This window comes from Sciurus vulgaris (assembly GCF_902686455.1).
Source record: "Sciurus vulgaris genome assembly, chromosome: 5".
NCBI lineage: Eukaryota > Metazoa > Chordata > Mammalia > Rodentia > Sciuridae > Sciurus > Sciurus vulgaris.
Window position 1 is genome coordinate 2008029 of NC_136465.1, and position 17648 is coordinate 2025676.

Genomic DNA, 17648 nt, shown 5'->3' on the forward strand with positions numbered 1-17648 from the left:
CCTCCCTCTGGCCCGAGCTGGTGGTGCAGGGAGACCTCAGGCAGCACTTACATAGCCGTCAAGACCCCAGTTGTCGTTGTCAAACTCGCTCACAAAGACATCTCCGGGGCCTTTGATGTGAAAAGCCTTCAGGAGCAGGTGGGCCTCCTCCTTCTTGTAGACGCCTGTGGAGAGACGACACAGGGCATCAGTCCCCCCTGGGGACTTGCAGGGGCGACCTGCAGCCACCTCAACTTGGACGTGAGCACAGCAAGAGGAGTGGAGCCAGAGCTCGCTCGCAAAAGCCAAATGGAAGTTCTGGTTGATTTCTGAGTCCTGGCCCCAGTGCTGTCCTTGAAAGCGCCAGCTGGTGCGTCCCTGATGGACCCGATTCACCTCACCGACCTACGCCAGGAGGAACGGGAGTGAGGGGTTACATCCTTCCGATGGAAGGATCCAGAACTTTTCACCTGTATTTTATTGACTTTTGAGGACAGGAATATGTAGGAAAAAACCAGACCACAAGGTAACTCAAATACAGCTCCTCGCAGGGATGACGTGGCCACTGTTGTGGGACCAGCACGGGAAGCTGGCCAGTGAGGACGCCTGGCACAGCCACTGTGTGGGGTGCTGGTGGAGGAGGTCGCACCCACCTGCTCCACCTGGGTGGAGTTCAAAGACCCTCATGCTGCCGGGTGGGCTGTACCTGCATCTAGTCCCCCTACAGAGGAAATAAACCAGCACACAGAGGGGTGCTAAGTGGCCGGCGCCACCTCCCTGTTGCAGGAGATGGGTGGCTCAGAGGCAGCGGTGCTGGAAGTTTCTGAGAAAAGCTGCAGTTGGTTCCCACTAACCCAGACCAGAGAAGCAGCTCTCTAAAATGCCAGGAACGGCTCCCACCAGACACCGGAGGGAAGCCCATGTCCACAGATGAGAAGGAGCTCCCCACCCTCTCCTTTGGGCACCTTGTCCCACCATCAGCAAACCACCAAGCTCTGAATCTCTGGCCCAGCTCTAGGGGCTGCAGGAGAGGCACAGTCACCTTCCTGAGTGTTACGAGCACTGGACAGCAGCATCCAGGAGGAGTCCACAGTCCCAGTGTGAACTCCCGGCGTCTACCTCACCTGCCCCCCTCACTCTGGTCAAGCCGGGCTGTGCGAAGTCTGGGTATCCTGGGACTCGCTCCCCCAGGTCCTGACCACAGACTTCCCAACGGTGATCCATGGAGTCTGGGTGCACTGAGTCCTGTGGGGGCCTGATCTTGGGGGAAAATTCAAATCTCCGATTCTGTGTGGAGAAAGGTCCAAACGCTTTGGGTGAAGTTGAGGAATGTACATATTTAAAGCTCCTCAGTTTATTCCCACACAACCAGACATGCACCTGGTCTCAGTCGTTTGTTCGTTCCCATGGACAAAGCATAAGGAAGTCTGGGGTCCTGAGCCCAGAAGCGCACAAGCCAAGGAGCACACCCTGCTGACATCTAGAGCTAGGGACACTTTCTTTTTCCCAGTGCAGGGAATGTGGGCTATTTTCCCCTGTTTTCCTGTCCAAGGAAGCAGGAAAATGAGACGTGCAGGATGGGAAAACTTGACCTGCCACCATGCTTCCCAAAGATGAGTTGTCTGTCGATTGGTGAGGGGTGGCATTGTGGGGCTTCCTGGCATTCAGAGTCAGGGCTGCATCCCGTGGGTAATTCAGGGAGACTCTAAAGCCTTTAGGAGTCAGTGTAGGGCAAATGTATGCAGTTACAGGAAGCGGGGGTGGGGTAAAAATCACTCGATTGATTTAAGCACGAAGGAGACTGAGCATGTCTGTGACTAGCAGGGCTCAGATTCTGACTGTTAAGTTCAAATATGCCTCTGAAGACTGCTTAACCCATCACCGAAGGAGAGCTACTTAATGTTCCTGAGACCAACTCTACCTCTGTCTCTTTTAAATCAGTTAAAACACACACACACACACACACACACACACATATTGTATGTGTGTGTGTGTGAGTGTGTGCATGTGTATCAAATAAGGGAACTTGCAGCACAGGATTTACATAAGAATGAAAAAGCCATAGATACGAAGTGCTGAGAATGTAAATGTGTGCGTCTGGCATAGAAACCAGAGCTTGTTTTTCCATTAATTCTGTGGAGACAAAACTCAGGAGGAGCATGTGAGTTAAGAGGAAGGACATCAAGAGAATGAGATTCAGAGACGCGGACCTAGAGACGAACATCAGATCCTGCATTCAACGTTCTGCACACACTCTCAGGAAATTGCGCACTTTGTTGTACTAGTTCTGTGACCTTGACGGTGGCAACATGCTCCCGTCATATCGATGATGTTGATCATCAGCCATGGTTACCCAGTGCCGATGAGACAGTGCCAGCAAGGCCACACAGCAAGGGCACTGCCGCCTGCCCCCGAGCCCTCTGGCAGGCAGTGACCAAGGCTGCTCCTGTTCCTGACCCAGCCCCTCAGAGCCTACCTGTCAACTCCAGCTGCACCTGGGAGGCTGCTGCGAAGGTCGCGTTCACCTTGCTGCTGGTCGCATTGAACCAGTCAACGGTTAGGGTTGCAGGCTGTCTTTTTCCTAAATATTCGTAATATCCCTTCCACACCGAATTGATGAAAAACACATCCGAAGGAACTGTGAGGAGGGGACAGGAGATGTCAGCGTGCAGACAGGCCTCCAGGCACTTCAAGCTCAGACGGCCCCCTGCTCAGCGAGAGACCACCGTCAAGAGGAGGAGGTGAGCTGGGGCCCTGAGCACTCGTAGCATGTGTGCCCGTCAGGAGAGACTGGCCCGGTGCAAGAGCAGGCCACATCTGCTGCCCGGGACCCCCGCAAGGCCACCCTCCTAGGCCTGGCACGGGTGTGGTTCTACCCACATTTTCCTTGCTCAGTAGGAAGTGTGCTAAACTGATGCTCCCTCGCATCCACGCAGAGGAACCGTCACATGTCATCGGCCAGGTGTGGCTGCCCTCGGCAAGCCTGTGCTTCCCAGCACGCAGACGGGCACCAGCTTGTGAAGACAAGTGGGCTTCGTTGGCTCAGGGCTCTGCGCTGCCAGTGGAGCCAACGCCTGCACCCAGGCCGCTCTGCGCTGCCCAGGTCTCCTTAGGCAAAACTTCCCAAAGTCAGTAAGAAAGGGAGAAGAGACTTCAGCTGCCCCTTTGTATACGTCTATTAAATTCAGAAATAAAAGGCGTGAAGTCTTTTTCACACAAATGGAGTGGGGCAGGGAGGAGGTGTGCAGAGGTTACCGATATAGTTCATTTTCATAATTGTGGAAAATATCACACTTCTCTTTCACATCTCAGCTAGCAATTGTGTATGAAATCCTGCCATTTCCCAATGTTACCATGGAAATCAACAGTATCACAATGTAAAGGTCTACGTCAATGGTTTCATTAAGGTTCTCTCCTGGTGGCCTTCATCACGTACCAACATTATTTAATTAGACAAGTCCCCTGTAAGCAGAATTGGTCAGAACACATTGAATTGCTAAGTAGAAAGACTGATTTATTTCTCTCTGAAATAAATCAGTTTCAGTAAATCTGAGTAACGTGAAAAAATCATGGAGTCACAACAATGTCCCTCCTTCTCTCTGCAGCCCATTGGCCACTTTCCTGTCTCCCAGGACAAGCTGAGCCTGCAAGCAACCGAGCAAGAGAAGCATGAGAGCAGAGTGAAGCTTCCCAGGACTTTGAGTAAACCCAGCTTTACAATTAAGAAACTAATAATAAAATCAAGTTAAAATGACAAGGCAACACAAGTGTCTGAGACACTCACAAACCACTGACATTAATCACTGAAGTCCACAGCAGGTCCAGAGGCCCTGGCTTTAGCTGGCAACCCCCAAATGCTTTAGTTTACTGAAATCAACAGCCTCTAGAACCACGTCCAGATTGTTTTTCACGACTGGTTTCTGTGACCCTCAGCTGAGGATACTCCTACGTGCACCCAGCCCTTCCCTCCACAGGGGTGAGTGTCTCGCAGTACTGGGCAAGCCTAGTTGGGCAGACTGAGGTAGAACTGGGCTCAGGAGCTGCTTCTCTGGATTCAGCTGTGACCATGAGTCCTGGGGTAGCATGCTCTCTTTGGGTCCTTGCCACTTGACTTCCTGCTGGTAGTTTGCAAATGTACCACAGCCAACAGCAGAGCTGCACTAGGGTGGACCATATCTAGTTAGCACCTCCCTCAGAGGGGGACGTTACCCTGACAATGCAGTTCGTGCCTACAAAAAGCACATGTGGATATTTCAATACCTTAAACACAAAATAAGAATCACTCAACAACAAAACACCGTGTTTCCTTCATTAAAGGAAGTGTTGCCTGGATGATATCGATTCCTGTGCTTGATTTGTGAAGTTTGAATGAAGTAGCAGGGAAAGATGGCTTTTTATTTTTCATCATCGTGTAGAGTGGAGAGTCCTCTGGTCCTACAATTTGCCTATCTAAGAATTCATTGTGTAGCACAGTATTACAACTTTCCTTCCATACTGACTTCAACATAAAGCATCCTGTCCAAGAAACCAGAATTAACACCCAGGTAAGGGCAACGCTCATCAAATGACCTCGTCTGTTTACAAAGACTATTTCTGCTTAAAACAAACAAACTCAGCTTCAGTGAATTTAATGTGGCGACAGTTTTTAAGCTGAAATAATATCCAAAGCTGAACCACTTTGCCAAGTGGTGCTGGGTAACAGAGACCTCCCTTAGAAAACAGCGCTGCGCCTTTCAGATTCACTGCCTGATGCGCTGAGCAATGCCACATGCCACAGGCTATAGTGAGTTTGTTGGAAGGCAGAGGTCCTGGATCATGCAGATTCTTGAACAATGGGGCTGCACATGTGAGCTGCTGCAATGACCGTGCACGCTGTGACGTCGCTTGGGCCAGCTCCCTGGTGCAGAGCAAGGCCTGCAACCCTATTTATAAGGCTCTCCATCATACCACACGTGGGCTCAGCCTGTCGTCCACCTCTGCTGGGAGCAAACCGTGAGCAAGCACGCCCAGGGCTTCCCTTGCACACAATGTTGTTCCACTCACAAACCACCATGGCGAGCGGAACAGCAATCTGCGCAGGCGTGGGGTTCCTGATCACTGGAAGGCTACTTTGCCCGGTGGAATGGATTCAGAAATTTAAATGCTCAGAATTGTTTCACTGTGCAGAATAAGGAGAGAACAAATCACTTAATTTGATTGAAATCTATAACTGTTCTGGTATACAAACCTGGAGTTTTAGTAACTGTTTCATTAACTTCTCTCACTCCTTTACCTACAAGTAAAAAGACAAATTATCATTTTCAAAAACATTTATTTTTTAATAAGTCTGAAAAAATGTCAAATTGAAGCAATTTTCCTTTCTCCAGATTTTTTAATGTACCAAATATGACTACGATATACGTATGCATCTTATGCCCGTATGTGGACAGCAGAGTGTCCTGTGTGTCCTGGAAACTGTCTTCCATGGGGAGAGTCAGTGCACACCCACCTCACGGGCAAATCCACTCAGGTGCTACAACAGAGAGCCTTGCAAATGAGGGTGGCTTGGGTCAGCCTTCAGCACCCTGTGGGGGACACCACCTCACACTAGGGGAGCAACCCCAGGTATCCAGGATTCCAACCCTCTGTGTCCCAGGGCCCCCAATCAGCTGGCATGGAGGAACATCAAGTCCATTCGGTCTATCGAGTTAGACTTATTTACAGTGTCTTGGCTTTTATAGTTACAGATCAAACTACAAATGATGATTTTGAAAAGCTCGTATTCTTCTGCTCTGACAGGGAAGGGAAAGGGGAGTATTTAAAAATCCCTAACCTGAGAGCTCTGCGAAATGGGCTCCAAGAACCCAAGGCTGAAGTCGCTGAAATAGCGCGCTCCACAAACTCGGTTCCCACTGTCCAGACTCAAGGCGAACCTGCAGACCACGTGGTTCTGACCCACGGGCTACTCTCATTTGTAAGCACACAAATCTGTGATTAAAGCATCCTTTCCATGCTGATTGCTTTTGTGATTTAAGAAAGTACAACGAATGTTAAGAATATATAAACGTACACTCCACCACCAAACAGCTTTTGGACTTAAAAATAACACCGGTAGTTTCATTTATATATTCTCAGACACTTGGTAATAGTTATTTATGCATCTTCAGTTTTAAGAAGCACATTTTCTGAAAATGTATTGTTTATTATTTTTCTAATTCATAATACTTTTCTGCAGTCAAATAGCATTTCTTTTTTGCTTAAGATGTAGATAGAAGTCTAGGTGTTCACTTAACCCTGCTGCATGCCTCGAGCACTCACTATGTGCACATCCACACACAGCTCATGCACAGGGAGCTGAGGCCAGGAGGACGCCCCTCCTGCTGCTGCTCCTGGGCCTCAGAGCTGCTGGTTCACTGCTGGGCAGGGGACGCTCCTCCCCTCTCTCAGGAATGCGCCTTCACACCAGGATCAACAACTTACTTTTACACACAGGTGACTTTCCCGTCCACTTCATATCTGCTTTGCATGTCCTATGCTCGGATCCACCTGCCAGGAAGAACCCCGGGTGGCAGGTGTACACCAAGGTGTAGCCGAAAGCAGGAAGGTCGATGGCCCTCACATCCGCGTGTGCTGGGGTTTCTGGCTGCCGGCAGGCGTGAGCTGAAATGGCATTCACCCCGTTAGGAAACATTGAGGCCACCTTACTGCAGAGGTAACTTGCATGTCCACAGAGACACAGCGAGCAGTATGAAACGGCTATGGAGTGGGTGGTTTTGTGTATGACATGAACACAGAATTATATGCAGAGATTTAGAATAGAGGTCCGAGTTCTGAAATACCAGGACACTTCTGCTGTGCAGTTAAGATAAGTAATATTGAAAAATCCTCAGATGACCAATCTTATAAACTAGCACATGCAGACTGACACGTACTCGGAAACACAGCTTGATTCTTGCCAGGTGGCAATTTGGAAAATTATTATTCAATTAAGTGAGTGGTAAAGATTTGATGTGCACTTAGAGACTTCATTAAAATATAGATTCTTATTTTCTTTACAAATATAATTTAGGAATAGATGTGATTGCAATGCTTATATATTTCAACTAGCCTCACTTTTTATAAATTTTACCCATATGTCTCAGATAAAAAAAAAAAAAAAAAAAACCTTGGTAGATTACTATAAAACCAATTTACAATTTTAAAATTCTGAATGCGATTGCTTTATGTATTGCCAATATTTCATATTTTAGCAGACTTTCAAACTTAGATAATGAGTTCTTACGAGTTCCACTTTACATGGAGAAGCATGGCTAAATGGGTATGTACGTGAGTGTGTATGTGCACATATACATAGACCACACATTTGAGTGGTGGTGTAGAGATGACAGACTTAAATTAACTACACATCTGATAATTTTAATATATACATAGAAAATCATTCTATGCAAAACCTTACATTCTAATGAAATAACTTCATAATGTTCTCCTGATGCTTTATGCTTAAAGCCAGAGTAAGATGCAGTGTTTTGGTAAATTAATGATGGGGGAAATGAACAGCAGATTTCTGACTCATCTATACAACACTTTTTCTAATTCTCATGATTAAATCACAAAATTAAATTTGGTCCTATTTCAGTGGTGCATTCTTATCAATAACAAGTCTAAACGTCTATACTTGTTCTCTGACACAACACAGGGTCACACAAACGGCAAACTTAGGAGAGAAGTAATCTCATGCAGGAATGCTTTCTCTGGGAAACGGGCAATGTGGAGGCACCTGCCTCGGGTTTCTGGCTTTAGCCCGGCTGCTGTCAGCTGGAGGGCTTGCTAAGCATGGACCACAGACCCTACCCTCCCTCCAGGTCTCTGACTTGCCAGTCTGGGGCTGACAACTGGCATCACCAACGAGATCCTGGCCTTGCAGCTGCTCTAAGACCCAAACTGTGAGCCTCGCCCAGTTCAGACCAGGAAGTTGTCCAGGAGGAGCGGGACGCTGTCCCCGCACCTGAGACAGGCGCTTCCTGGCAGCGGGAGGGGTGCCCGGGGGTGGGGGGCAGAGGCCCACTTACGTATGCACTCCGTCTGCAGCCCACTCCACGTCAGGTTGGCGAGGCAGGTCCGTGTGGTGGAGCCTTGAATGTGGTACCCCTTCCTGCACCTGAAAAACACCGTGCTCCCCACCTGGAGCGAGGCCGGGAGGCGTCAGGGGCGGAGAACATGCCCGGCAACAGAGCCAAGGCCAGAGCAGGTGCCGGGCCACGCAGCCAGCCAGCTCCACTCTCCTAAGCTGCTGTTGGCGCCACGTGCGCTTCCCTCTGCGTTCAAGCATCCTTCGGGACACAGACCACTCGGGCAGGGAGCAAGATCTTAGAACCATGAAAGCTGGGGGGCCATTAGGGCCGAGAGGGCTTGCTTCCTCTCTGACTCTGGGGCTCTCGCTTCCTGGATTGTGATAATGGGTAGTTTCTTCTCCTATGTTCCTGCCACTCACAGTTTGAACAGCTGATATTTATTAGAAAACCACCTCTGCCAACTCTCCCAGGGTGCTGACTTGCTCCTGCTCTCAGAAGGAGTCCCTGACCATCTTTCTGGCACTTCAGATAGACGAGATCCCCAGGGATTGGTGACTGCTAAACATTTTTTCTGAAGAATGAGCTACGAGCAAGTTCTGAGGGCCCCAAGGATCATCTGTGACCCTTCACACCTGCAGGAAAGGAGCAGGCGGGTGGATGTAAAGGACGGCTGCCAGGACAAGGCAGGTCTGTGCCCATGTCTGCTCTGCCGGGATCTGGCTGCTCCCTAAATCTCTCCTGACGTACCAAGAAAGAGTCCAGAGACAAAGACACACCCTGACATGTGTGAGGAGAATTTGCACCAGACCCTGCGTTCCTGTGTCTGCCTTCCCGCGGGCTTGAGACCACAGCGCCCTGGTGGGGGTTGGAAACAACTGCAGTCAAGTGCGAGGAGATGGATGAACAGTGAGGGCTGCTGTTCTGCGCACTGGATAGACAGAGGTGCGCGTGCACAAAGAAAAATTTCAGATTTATCAGAACTTTAGATGGAGACTGTTGGTCGTGGGGAGAAGGGCTGGCCTGTCACCTTCCCCCAGAGGGCCTCTACCCAGTCCTGGGGGGCCTTCCTGCAGCCTCACCGGTGCTCCTGGTGAACACGCTGCAGAGTTTAGCAGCTGGAAGACCAGGGAGAGCGACTTTCACCGGCAGAAGGGAAGCACAGTGCCCTTCTCGGGAGCACTGCGGCAGGAGGTCCACGCTCCCCAGGGTGAACACCGTGCACAACCGGGGAGCTCCAGGATTGTGGGTCCTGTGGGCTGGACCGCGGAAGCTAGTCCCTTAGTTGGCGCAGTTAACAAAGCACGTTTGGAAAGCCCCGGAGCTGCATGGCACACTGGTGGGGGCTCGGCCCCAGCGCACAGTACAAAGGAAGACAGAGTTCTCATTGGAAACGGCACCTGTTCTCCTGAGGGAGGAGAGAAAGCAGCCGAGCAGCCGGGCAGCGTGTCTCCAGGACCCAGCACTTGCTGTATAAGACAGCGTCTCGGCCCGAGCGTTCTGGGCGAGCTTGCTGCAGGTATGCCCACCGCTGGTGCTGGTGTGGCTGCGTCGTGCCACAGGAGGGTGCCAGTCAACCTCCCTTATGGCATCACCGACGGGCACCGGGCGCTCTCGCCCACTGTGCTGCGTGAGCCGGGAGGTCCTGATGGCCCTGTCATCAAGGGCGATCGGACCTCAGTTTTTGTTGAGTCAGTGAGAACAATGTCCACGTGTGGCCCTGTACAATATTCTTAGGTAGGAGTCAACGATGTCTGTCTGCCAGGAAGCACTGGTCCGCAGTTTAAGGCCCTACGTGATAGAAATGGCACTAGATTCCACCCACCAGCCCACCGGGAGAACCTCCTTGTGAAGTGCCAGAGAGCTGTTAGGAAGCAGCAAAGTGCGCCAGAGCTAAGACAGCAGCCTAGTGACCCTGAGAGGCGGCAGGAGCGGCCGGGGAAGAGCGGTCCTTCTACACTGACGGGGTCCCTAAGAGGAAAGCAATATGCATGTTCAACCTCGGCTTCCAAGCTCATCTCCTCAGAGAGCCATGACGCTACTGGGTGGCTGGGACGGTGAGGATCTTACTTGAAGCTTCTTTGCTTTGCCTTTTAAGTACTTCTCCATATTAATTGTAGTGTTAACGTAGCTTCATTAAGTCAAGTGATCATTCACAAGTGCTATTCAGATGCCCATATGCCATGATGCTCTGAGAGTCCACGTGGAGGACAGGTATCACGAATTAGGAATGTAATTTCTTCTTCGGTTTTTGTTTATCTCTCTAGAATTTAATAGCTACCCATTCTATCTAGCCACTAAGTGGAGTCTTTGATGTGACATTAATCAGTAAAAAGTCACCCTGAATTGATAACTGGCCTTTGAGCATAACAAATAAATACAAAATCATGTATGCTTTCAAACAGAAGCTAACATAGCCATCACAACAGTAGTGACCAAGTCCTGCACTGTCATCCTGAACTCAACAGTTGAAACACACACAGAAATCCTCAAGGAATGGATTTCATTTGGGAAAATGTAAGACGAATAAAATATGATCTAAAAGTGCACACGTGTTTAAGAATCCACTCCATTTCATATTTTCACTCAAACTTGCAAAATAAAAATGAAGTACCTCATATCCTCTGGAGCTATTCTGTATTCCAAAATGCGGAGTACCAGGGTCTGGGCAGGCGTTGTGTGTAGGATCTGAAATCCAAAATTAAAACATGGCAGCCTTGTTATTAAAAGACCTTGCAAAGCCGATGGAATGTTGTTTGACAATGTGCAAGGTGTCTCTCATGAAAACTAAACTGCAACTTTCATCTATCAGGCCTCTTCAGACGCTCATCTTTGATGTTACTAGACTTTGAATAGCCCTGTATATTTTTAATATAAAAGAATATGTTGTTCTTTTCCTTCTCTGGTTTAATTTCCTCCACTTAATCTTTGATTAATTGCTGATTAACATTACGCTATCTTCAATAATAATAAGCTCTTGTGATCTTTTGGTTTACAGGGGTTCAGTTAATGGCCATCTCAGCTAGTCATCCATGACGTTTGTTCCAAATTTCTTTGATGAATTTTAAAGATTTCTAAAGCAAATATACATTTAATGGTCCCAAAGGAAGCAGCAGGTAGACCAGCAGTGACCTTTCCAAGCATGTTGAAGGTGAGCGGTCAAGGAACTGTCCTGCTCCAAGACTGGTGCTACCTGCTGCTCACAAAAATAAATAAAAATAAGGAGAGAGGGCGGGCTATGGCCCAGGGGTGGACGCTTGCCTGGCAGTGTCCGGCCCGGGGTTTGATCCTCAGCACCACATAAATAAATGAATACGATAAAGGTATTGTGTCCATCTTCAACTAAAAAAAATTTTAAAAGACACACAACTTGGGGCTGGAGTTGTGGCTCAGTGGTAGAGCGCTTGCCTAGTATGTGTGAGGCACTGGGTTCAATTCTCAGCACCACATATGAATAAATAAAGTAAAGGTCCATTGACAACTGAATTTAAAAAAAAAAAAGAGAGAGAGACAACTTGCTACAATTTGTTTTCTGTAGCAACTAACCCATAAGAGGAGAAAAAAAACACATTTAGTATAGAAATACCTACCAGGCAGCAGTAGTTTAATTCAGATGACAAGATCAGGGAAAAAAAAGCTCCAATAAAATTTTTCTAAAACTGTCTTGATTTTTAAGTAGATATTATTTGACTTCTAAGAAAATAACTAAGATGACACGCCCGTTTTTTCCACTATAAATTTGCAGGAATATAGCTCAGCCAAACTGGGTGATGGCAATCAACCCAACAGTGGGGTGAGTCTGCCTGGCTGGGGCTGTTACAGGGCCAGTCACGCCACGTCTTGCAGGGGCTTCCTGGTGGGAAAGTGCCACTGCGGCCAGACACTGGTTGGTGAGCTGGCAGAGGCTGAGTCAGGGCAGACGGGAGGGGCACCTTCTGCAGAGCCCCGAGTAACCACGAAGGACCCGGCTGGCTGGAGAATGCAGAGTCCTGTCCCTCACCTCCCCAACCTCCGGGGACCGCGGCACGTACCGATGCAGGTGGGCTGTACGCCGCTCCATGTGCCGTCGGCTTGGCAGACTCTTCTCGAGGACCCCACGAGGAGAAACGGAGATTGGCACTGGAAGAGGACTTCGGACTTGTAGGTGAAACTCTTCCCGCTGAGCCGGCCCTCAGCAGGAGTGCCGGGATCGCCACAAAACACCGCTGTGGACGGCAACCGGGAGACATCACCTGCGTGCCCAGGCAGCTCCCCGGTCGGGCCTGCTGCACTGGTTCCGTCAGCTCTTAGAGGACAGCACCTGCCCTCAGGCAAGGCAGACCCCACCGTGAGATGCTACACACGGTGACCCGGCCACAGCCACACATCGCTGTGGCCCTCGGCCGCATGTGCTGTGTGTGGCTGGATCTGCGAGAAGTGGAACCGGGGGTGAGCAGCACTTACGCAGGCACTGGGGGACCTCTCCTTTCCACACCCCGTGGCCTTCGCACGAGAGGATGGCCGAGTGGGAGAGCTGGTAGCCGTCCACGCAGCTGTAGCTGATGCTGGAGCCCCAGCGGAAGTCCGTTCCCTCCACCTTCCCATGCAGCACCGGAGGAGGCTGGCTGCACAGGACAGCTGTGTCCAAAGACAAGCAGTGAGATGCCGGAGCCTCCCACGGCCGGCACGCACACGCACCACGTTCTAATCACCCTAAGTCGCAAAGGACATCTACATAGGATCATCTTCTTATTCAAATAAAAGAACTACTGAGGAAGACAGAAATAAAATAACACAGTTTTTCTGCCATATTTCTTCATCAGCTTAGGTCAACTGCACAAAAGCGGAGTCAAGTCAAAGCATAACAGGCTACAAAAGAAAGCAGGATTGAACATGGCGCTCTCCATATGCACAGGGCCAAAGAGAAGAGACATTTTAATTTCATTTATGTCTTTTTATGCTGGTTCCAAGGACAAATCAAATGCAGACTTGGCGACACCACATCAATGAAACCTTTGGTTTCATACACAGAGGTAGTAAGACTTCCTCCTTTCCCTCGTAACTTTCATTTATTTAAAGATAACACATAATTTCCGAAAGACTCAGCCACTGCTGAGCACTTAAAACCAGTGCAGGAAGGTTGAGTAAGGACCTGTGGAACACCTGGGGGCTCCCTCAGCCTGGGGCTTCCTCAGCCTGGGGCCTGATGTCTGCTCTCTGGGCTCCTAGGGACTCTGCGGATCTGCCTCCCCGACTCTAGAGGCTTCTTGAGAATCCACAGGTGTGGTTTTGGTGGACCGCTGCTCTCTGCAGAGGGAGCATCCAGGGATAGGCCCCAGGTGGAAACGGGAATGAGCAACAGTTCACAGAGGGTGATGGGTGAACCTTCAGAGAAAGTTTCAAGGGGAAGGAGACAGAAAGGTGGGGAGTCTGGTCTCGAAGGGGCTTGTGGACCATGGTGCTGACCATGAGTGAGATAGGGGCCTGGGGAGGAGGGAGGTGTGCAGGGGTGTCCGTGAGCTCTGGAGGCCAGTCCACCGACCATCTAGGCCCACATGGCCTGTGCCAGAACACACTGACTCCGTGCTGCCACCTGGTGGACTTAGTGCCAGGAGCTCTGGTAGAAAGGATCAGGGGTGTGAGGACCCTGGTCTCCGGGTGAGGAGAGAGCAGCGGGTCTGGGAGCATGCGGGCCAGGGAGGATGGAGGCATGGGGTCTCTGAAGCCTCACAGCAAACCCACAGGAGCACCTGCCCTCAGGGCCTGGGCATCCAGGCCCGGCTCCGGCCCTCTCTGCTCCTCCTGCCCTGCTGTGTTGGACCACCACAGCTCTCAAGCTCTGCTCCCACCCTTCCTGGTCAGCAGAGGGCAGGGCAGGAGGGGCCTCCTGACCATGTGAACCCCACCCTCCGACACCCCTGCTCCCCGTCACCGTGAGGTCAGCCCACTCCCTCTGCTGCTGGAATCGCCCAGAGGGCAGTGAGCCTGTCCCGCCGGAGCCCAGAGGAATGAGCCGAGGTCTTCTCAGCACGTGGGCCATCTTCCCTCCGGCCTACAAACCCTCGCGGCGCTACCCCTCCCTGTCAGTCTCAGGTGACTGGCTGTGTCCTGCCCTGCCCTGCTGTTCCCACAGCTACAGCCACGCCCTCTAGAGGCAGGACGACCGTCCTCCGAACCCTCCCGCCTCCTGACTTGACCCCAAGTCCACTGACACCTCTCTGTGGGTGACAGTGCCCCATCCGCAACACCAGCCTTAACCTGCCGTGAAAACATAGTGACTGAGATTTGCAAATGGGTGATCAGGAATTCTAGAATTTCTGGCTTCTAGAATGATTTTGTGAACACTTGCAAAATTAAAGGAAATGAATTCTTCAAAGACGTCTCCACAACTTAACAAGACCAACAAACAGGAGCACACACCTCTGCAGACAGGTTTGCTCTGATTCCACGACCCATCTCTGGTGCAGTGAATGGTGGCGGATGAGGCGGGTTCCATGAGGTAGCCGGGGTTGCACTGGTAGGTCACTGTCCTGTTGAAGGTGAAGTCAGCCCCAAACTGGACGCCGTTGGCCAGCGAACCTGGATCGCCACAGCTTATAACTAGAGGCAGGTAACAAAGAAGAACCACAGAGGCATGAAATTAGCTTAGCGTGAATGAGTCCTGGTTGCTATTCAAGTTACTCTGCTACTCAAAGTCATTAAGCAGTGAATCACGGAAGCCTTGCTCGCCTCGGCCTGATGACTGTATCACCCCGTCAGCAGGCCGTGTGTTTGGAATCACTTATTCCTATTCTACTGGCGGCTGCTGTGTGGACGCTGGCTGCTGTCCTCAGCTGTCCCTGCTCAGGCCTGGTGTGTAATCCAGGAAGCTGGCCAAGGACAATGCAGGCTGTGGTTGGAGAACTGAACATCTTATTTCTCTGTAGACTAAATGGTCTATGGAGAGAGCTTTGCCTCTTTTCTCTTTCCTTTACTGCATCTGTTTAACAGCACAGAACATGCTTGGCTGTTTAAAGTAACTTGAACCATGTAGATAACAGAGTAGACGACAATCTTAAAGTATCTAACGAAGAGAATCCTAATATCGAGGGAGTATTTCCCCTCTTTTTTCTGTATGTACGTTAATTCAATAGGACATTTTGAGATCATGCTCATCTTTCTCAGCACAGAGACATCACAGCAGTGTCCTGGGTCCACCCCAGGGTCTGCCACTAACTTGTGCAGTCAGGAGCCACGCCGGTCCAGGTGCCGTTGGCCGTGCAGTGCCGCGTGGTCAGCCCTGAGGTCTGGTAGCCCTCCCAGCAGGCGTAGATGACAGAGCTGGAGAACAGGACGCCGTCGCTGCTGACGATCATGCCGTTGGTGGGCGTGCCAGGGTTCCCACAGGACACGGCTGTGGGAGAGCAGAACAGCAACCACAGGGCGTGACCGCTGGCTGAGTGACAGGCGCAGGAGGTCAAAGGCTGAGTTCAGGGGACGAGCGGACGTGGGGCATTAGTGTGCATTTAACACAACTCGTGGATCGATCTTATAGATCAGAGGCAAACGAAAAACTGCACTTTCACCTCATCCTTTCTGAAGTTCATTGCTTTTGAACTAATCAAAACATGAGTTAAGGCATTGAAAATTCAAACCCTTCCTACTTTGGGATCCAACATTATTTGATACCAAAAGAGAGTTAATGTGGATTTTTAAAGGTATCTTTATGCTATTAGTAGCTCAGAAGTGTCCCTTTCACACACTGACTATGGTTTTCAAAATCTGGGCAAATTGGTCACATAACACATCTCCAGAACAATTCCCTTGGAAAACCATGTCTGAAAGACTGGCCCAAACTGTTTTATAGAACGGGCTCCCCAAGACAGTCAGACCTAACGGCAGCTGTGTGAATGCCTTCACCAACTTTGGTCTGTGACTCTCCCAGTTTCTCACAGCCACTTACAGCCACTGACACCTCACTCAATGGTGTTGGTGTGACAGGTCTGTGCCCTGAGCACTCACTGCCTGCACTCCATCAGCCAGCACATCTCACCAGGCTGCTGTGGCCCGTTCCAAGGAGGTAAATCACTCCACTGCTCTCATCACTTCTGGTTGGCCTATTTACCAGATGATTGCTCTGGTCCTCCACACTACAGTCACATTAGGCAGGCAAATAAGGTTTGCAGCCCTTGTTGGATTTAAACAAGAATGTGCCCTGAGACTTCTTGAGACTGATCGATATATTTGATAATATACTTACATATTTATTTGCTCCATCTTCAAAGCTAGCTTTAGAACAAGGATACATTTCTCTTAAAAATATGGAAGAAAACTCACTGAAAAATTTCTGTAGGACTCAGAAGTCACTATTCTGCACTTTGAGGAAGTTATCTTTCTTATGAAATTGAAAAAGTACACTTGCACACCAAGCTGAGCTGCATCTTATACCAAGCACACATGCTGGAACTTCTGTTCCTGACCCACAGCAGACATAACTAATCAATTACAACCCTCTTCCCTTAAGGATCTGGGTCTGAACTTAGAGTCCTTCCTAATACAGATCAATCAGCAGTTTCCTGGTTGGTCTTGCATTAAGAAATACTGACCAGTCCAAAAGCAGAAGACAGAGGAGATTCTCTAAGGTTCAAAGATGTATGATAACTAGGATAACAATTAAAACTTCATATTGCAAAAGACCAAGGTGTTGGGCCGCTCGAGACTACTGTGCATTCCACAACATTCATGTTTCACCAAGCACTCAGCAGGCATCATGTGCACATGTGCCAGCAGGAAGTCCGTCAGGGGAAGGAGACCCCTGCGATCGAGTTCATAACCTAACCAACCAAGAAAAGAGCAGATGCTTTCACCAGATGCTCTAACATTTCCTACTAAGATCCGAGTATAAGACTTCATGTTGCCCAGGGAGGGACAATGTCAAAATCAGTGGGATAACTACTGAAAAATATTTCACTTAATTTAAAAGCAAATATATTGCTGATAAATAAATTCTCTCATGACCACGTCATCCTCATATGAGAAAGCCCCCCTGCAGATGTTATATTTTATACAGTAATTTGTGATTAAGATTTTTCTTTCTTTTTTGGTGGATGTCAGAAAACACTTTCACTGGTAACTGTAACCGAGTGAAACACAACAGGCCAGGCACAGTGGTGCATGCCTGTAATCTCAGCCATTCAGCAGGGTGAGGCAGGAGGATCACAGGTCTCACCTAGGCAAAAAAAGAGGTGGGTGGGGGTGTAGCTCAGTGGCAGAGCACCTGTGGATTCAATCCCTAGTGCAAAAGAAAGAAATTAAAAAACAGATGGTCCATTTGCTCTATAGAGAGGATAATATCAGTGAACTCATTTTGAAAGCACCGTAGTGTCTACGAACGCCATCTCCACTCTGTCGGCGTGTTACATAGAAAGGCTGCAGTCACTCCATGCTCAGCAGATGTGGACCTCTACCCACGCCACGCGAGCAGTCCACCTGCTTCTTCAGAAGCAGTGGGTCGAATGCCACCCCCCTCACGCCAGCATCCAGATGCCCGGTCGTCTGTCTTCAGAGGGGCGGAGCCACCATTTGTGCTACAAAGTTTACCGGGGCCAGTGCTGTGGGATCTCTCGGACGGCCGGGTACCGCCGGGCGCTCACTGGTGATTTT

The 17648-nt window shown here is 49.7% G+C and overlaps 1 protein-coding gene across 2 annotated transcripts in view; it reads right to left on the reverse strand.

Annotated features, from left to right (window-relative positions):
• The window catches only part of CSMD1 (CUB and Sushi multiple domains 1), a 290133-nt gene that overhangs the window by 10398 nt on the left and 262087 nt on the right, over positions 1–17648 (reverse strand). Inside the window, exons 37-46 of one of the 2 annotated variants that reach the window (XM_079142909.1) lie at positions 15223–15399; positions 14427–14606; positions 12471–12644; positions 12059–12232; positions 10642–10715; positions 8028–8139; positions 6439–6618; positions 5207–5251; positions 2456–2617; positions 52–164 (exon numbers count right to left, since the gene is read on the reverse strand). In XM_079142909.1, the coding sequence (XP_078999035.1) occupies positions 52–164; positions 2456–2617; positions 5207–5251; positions 6439–6618; positions 8028–8139; positions 10642–10715; positions 12059–12232; positions 12471–12644; positions 14427–14606; positions 15223–15399 (1391 nt within the window). The remainder of the gene's footprint in view (positions 1–51; positions 165–2455; positions 2618–5206; positions 5252–6438; positions 6619–8027; positions 8140–10641; positions 10716–12058; positions 12233–12470; positions 12645–14426; positions 14607–15222; positions 15400–17648) is intronic. The other variant, XM_079142910.1, reaches the window with a different exon arrangement.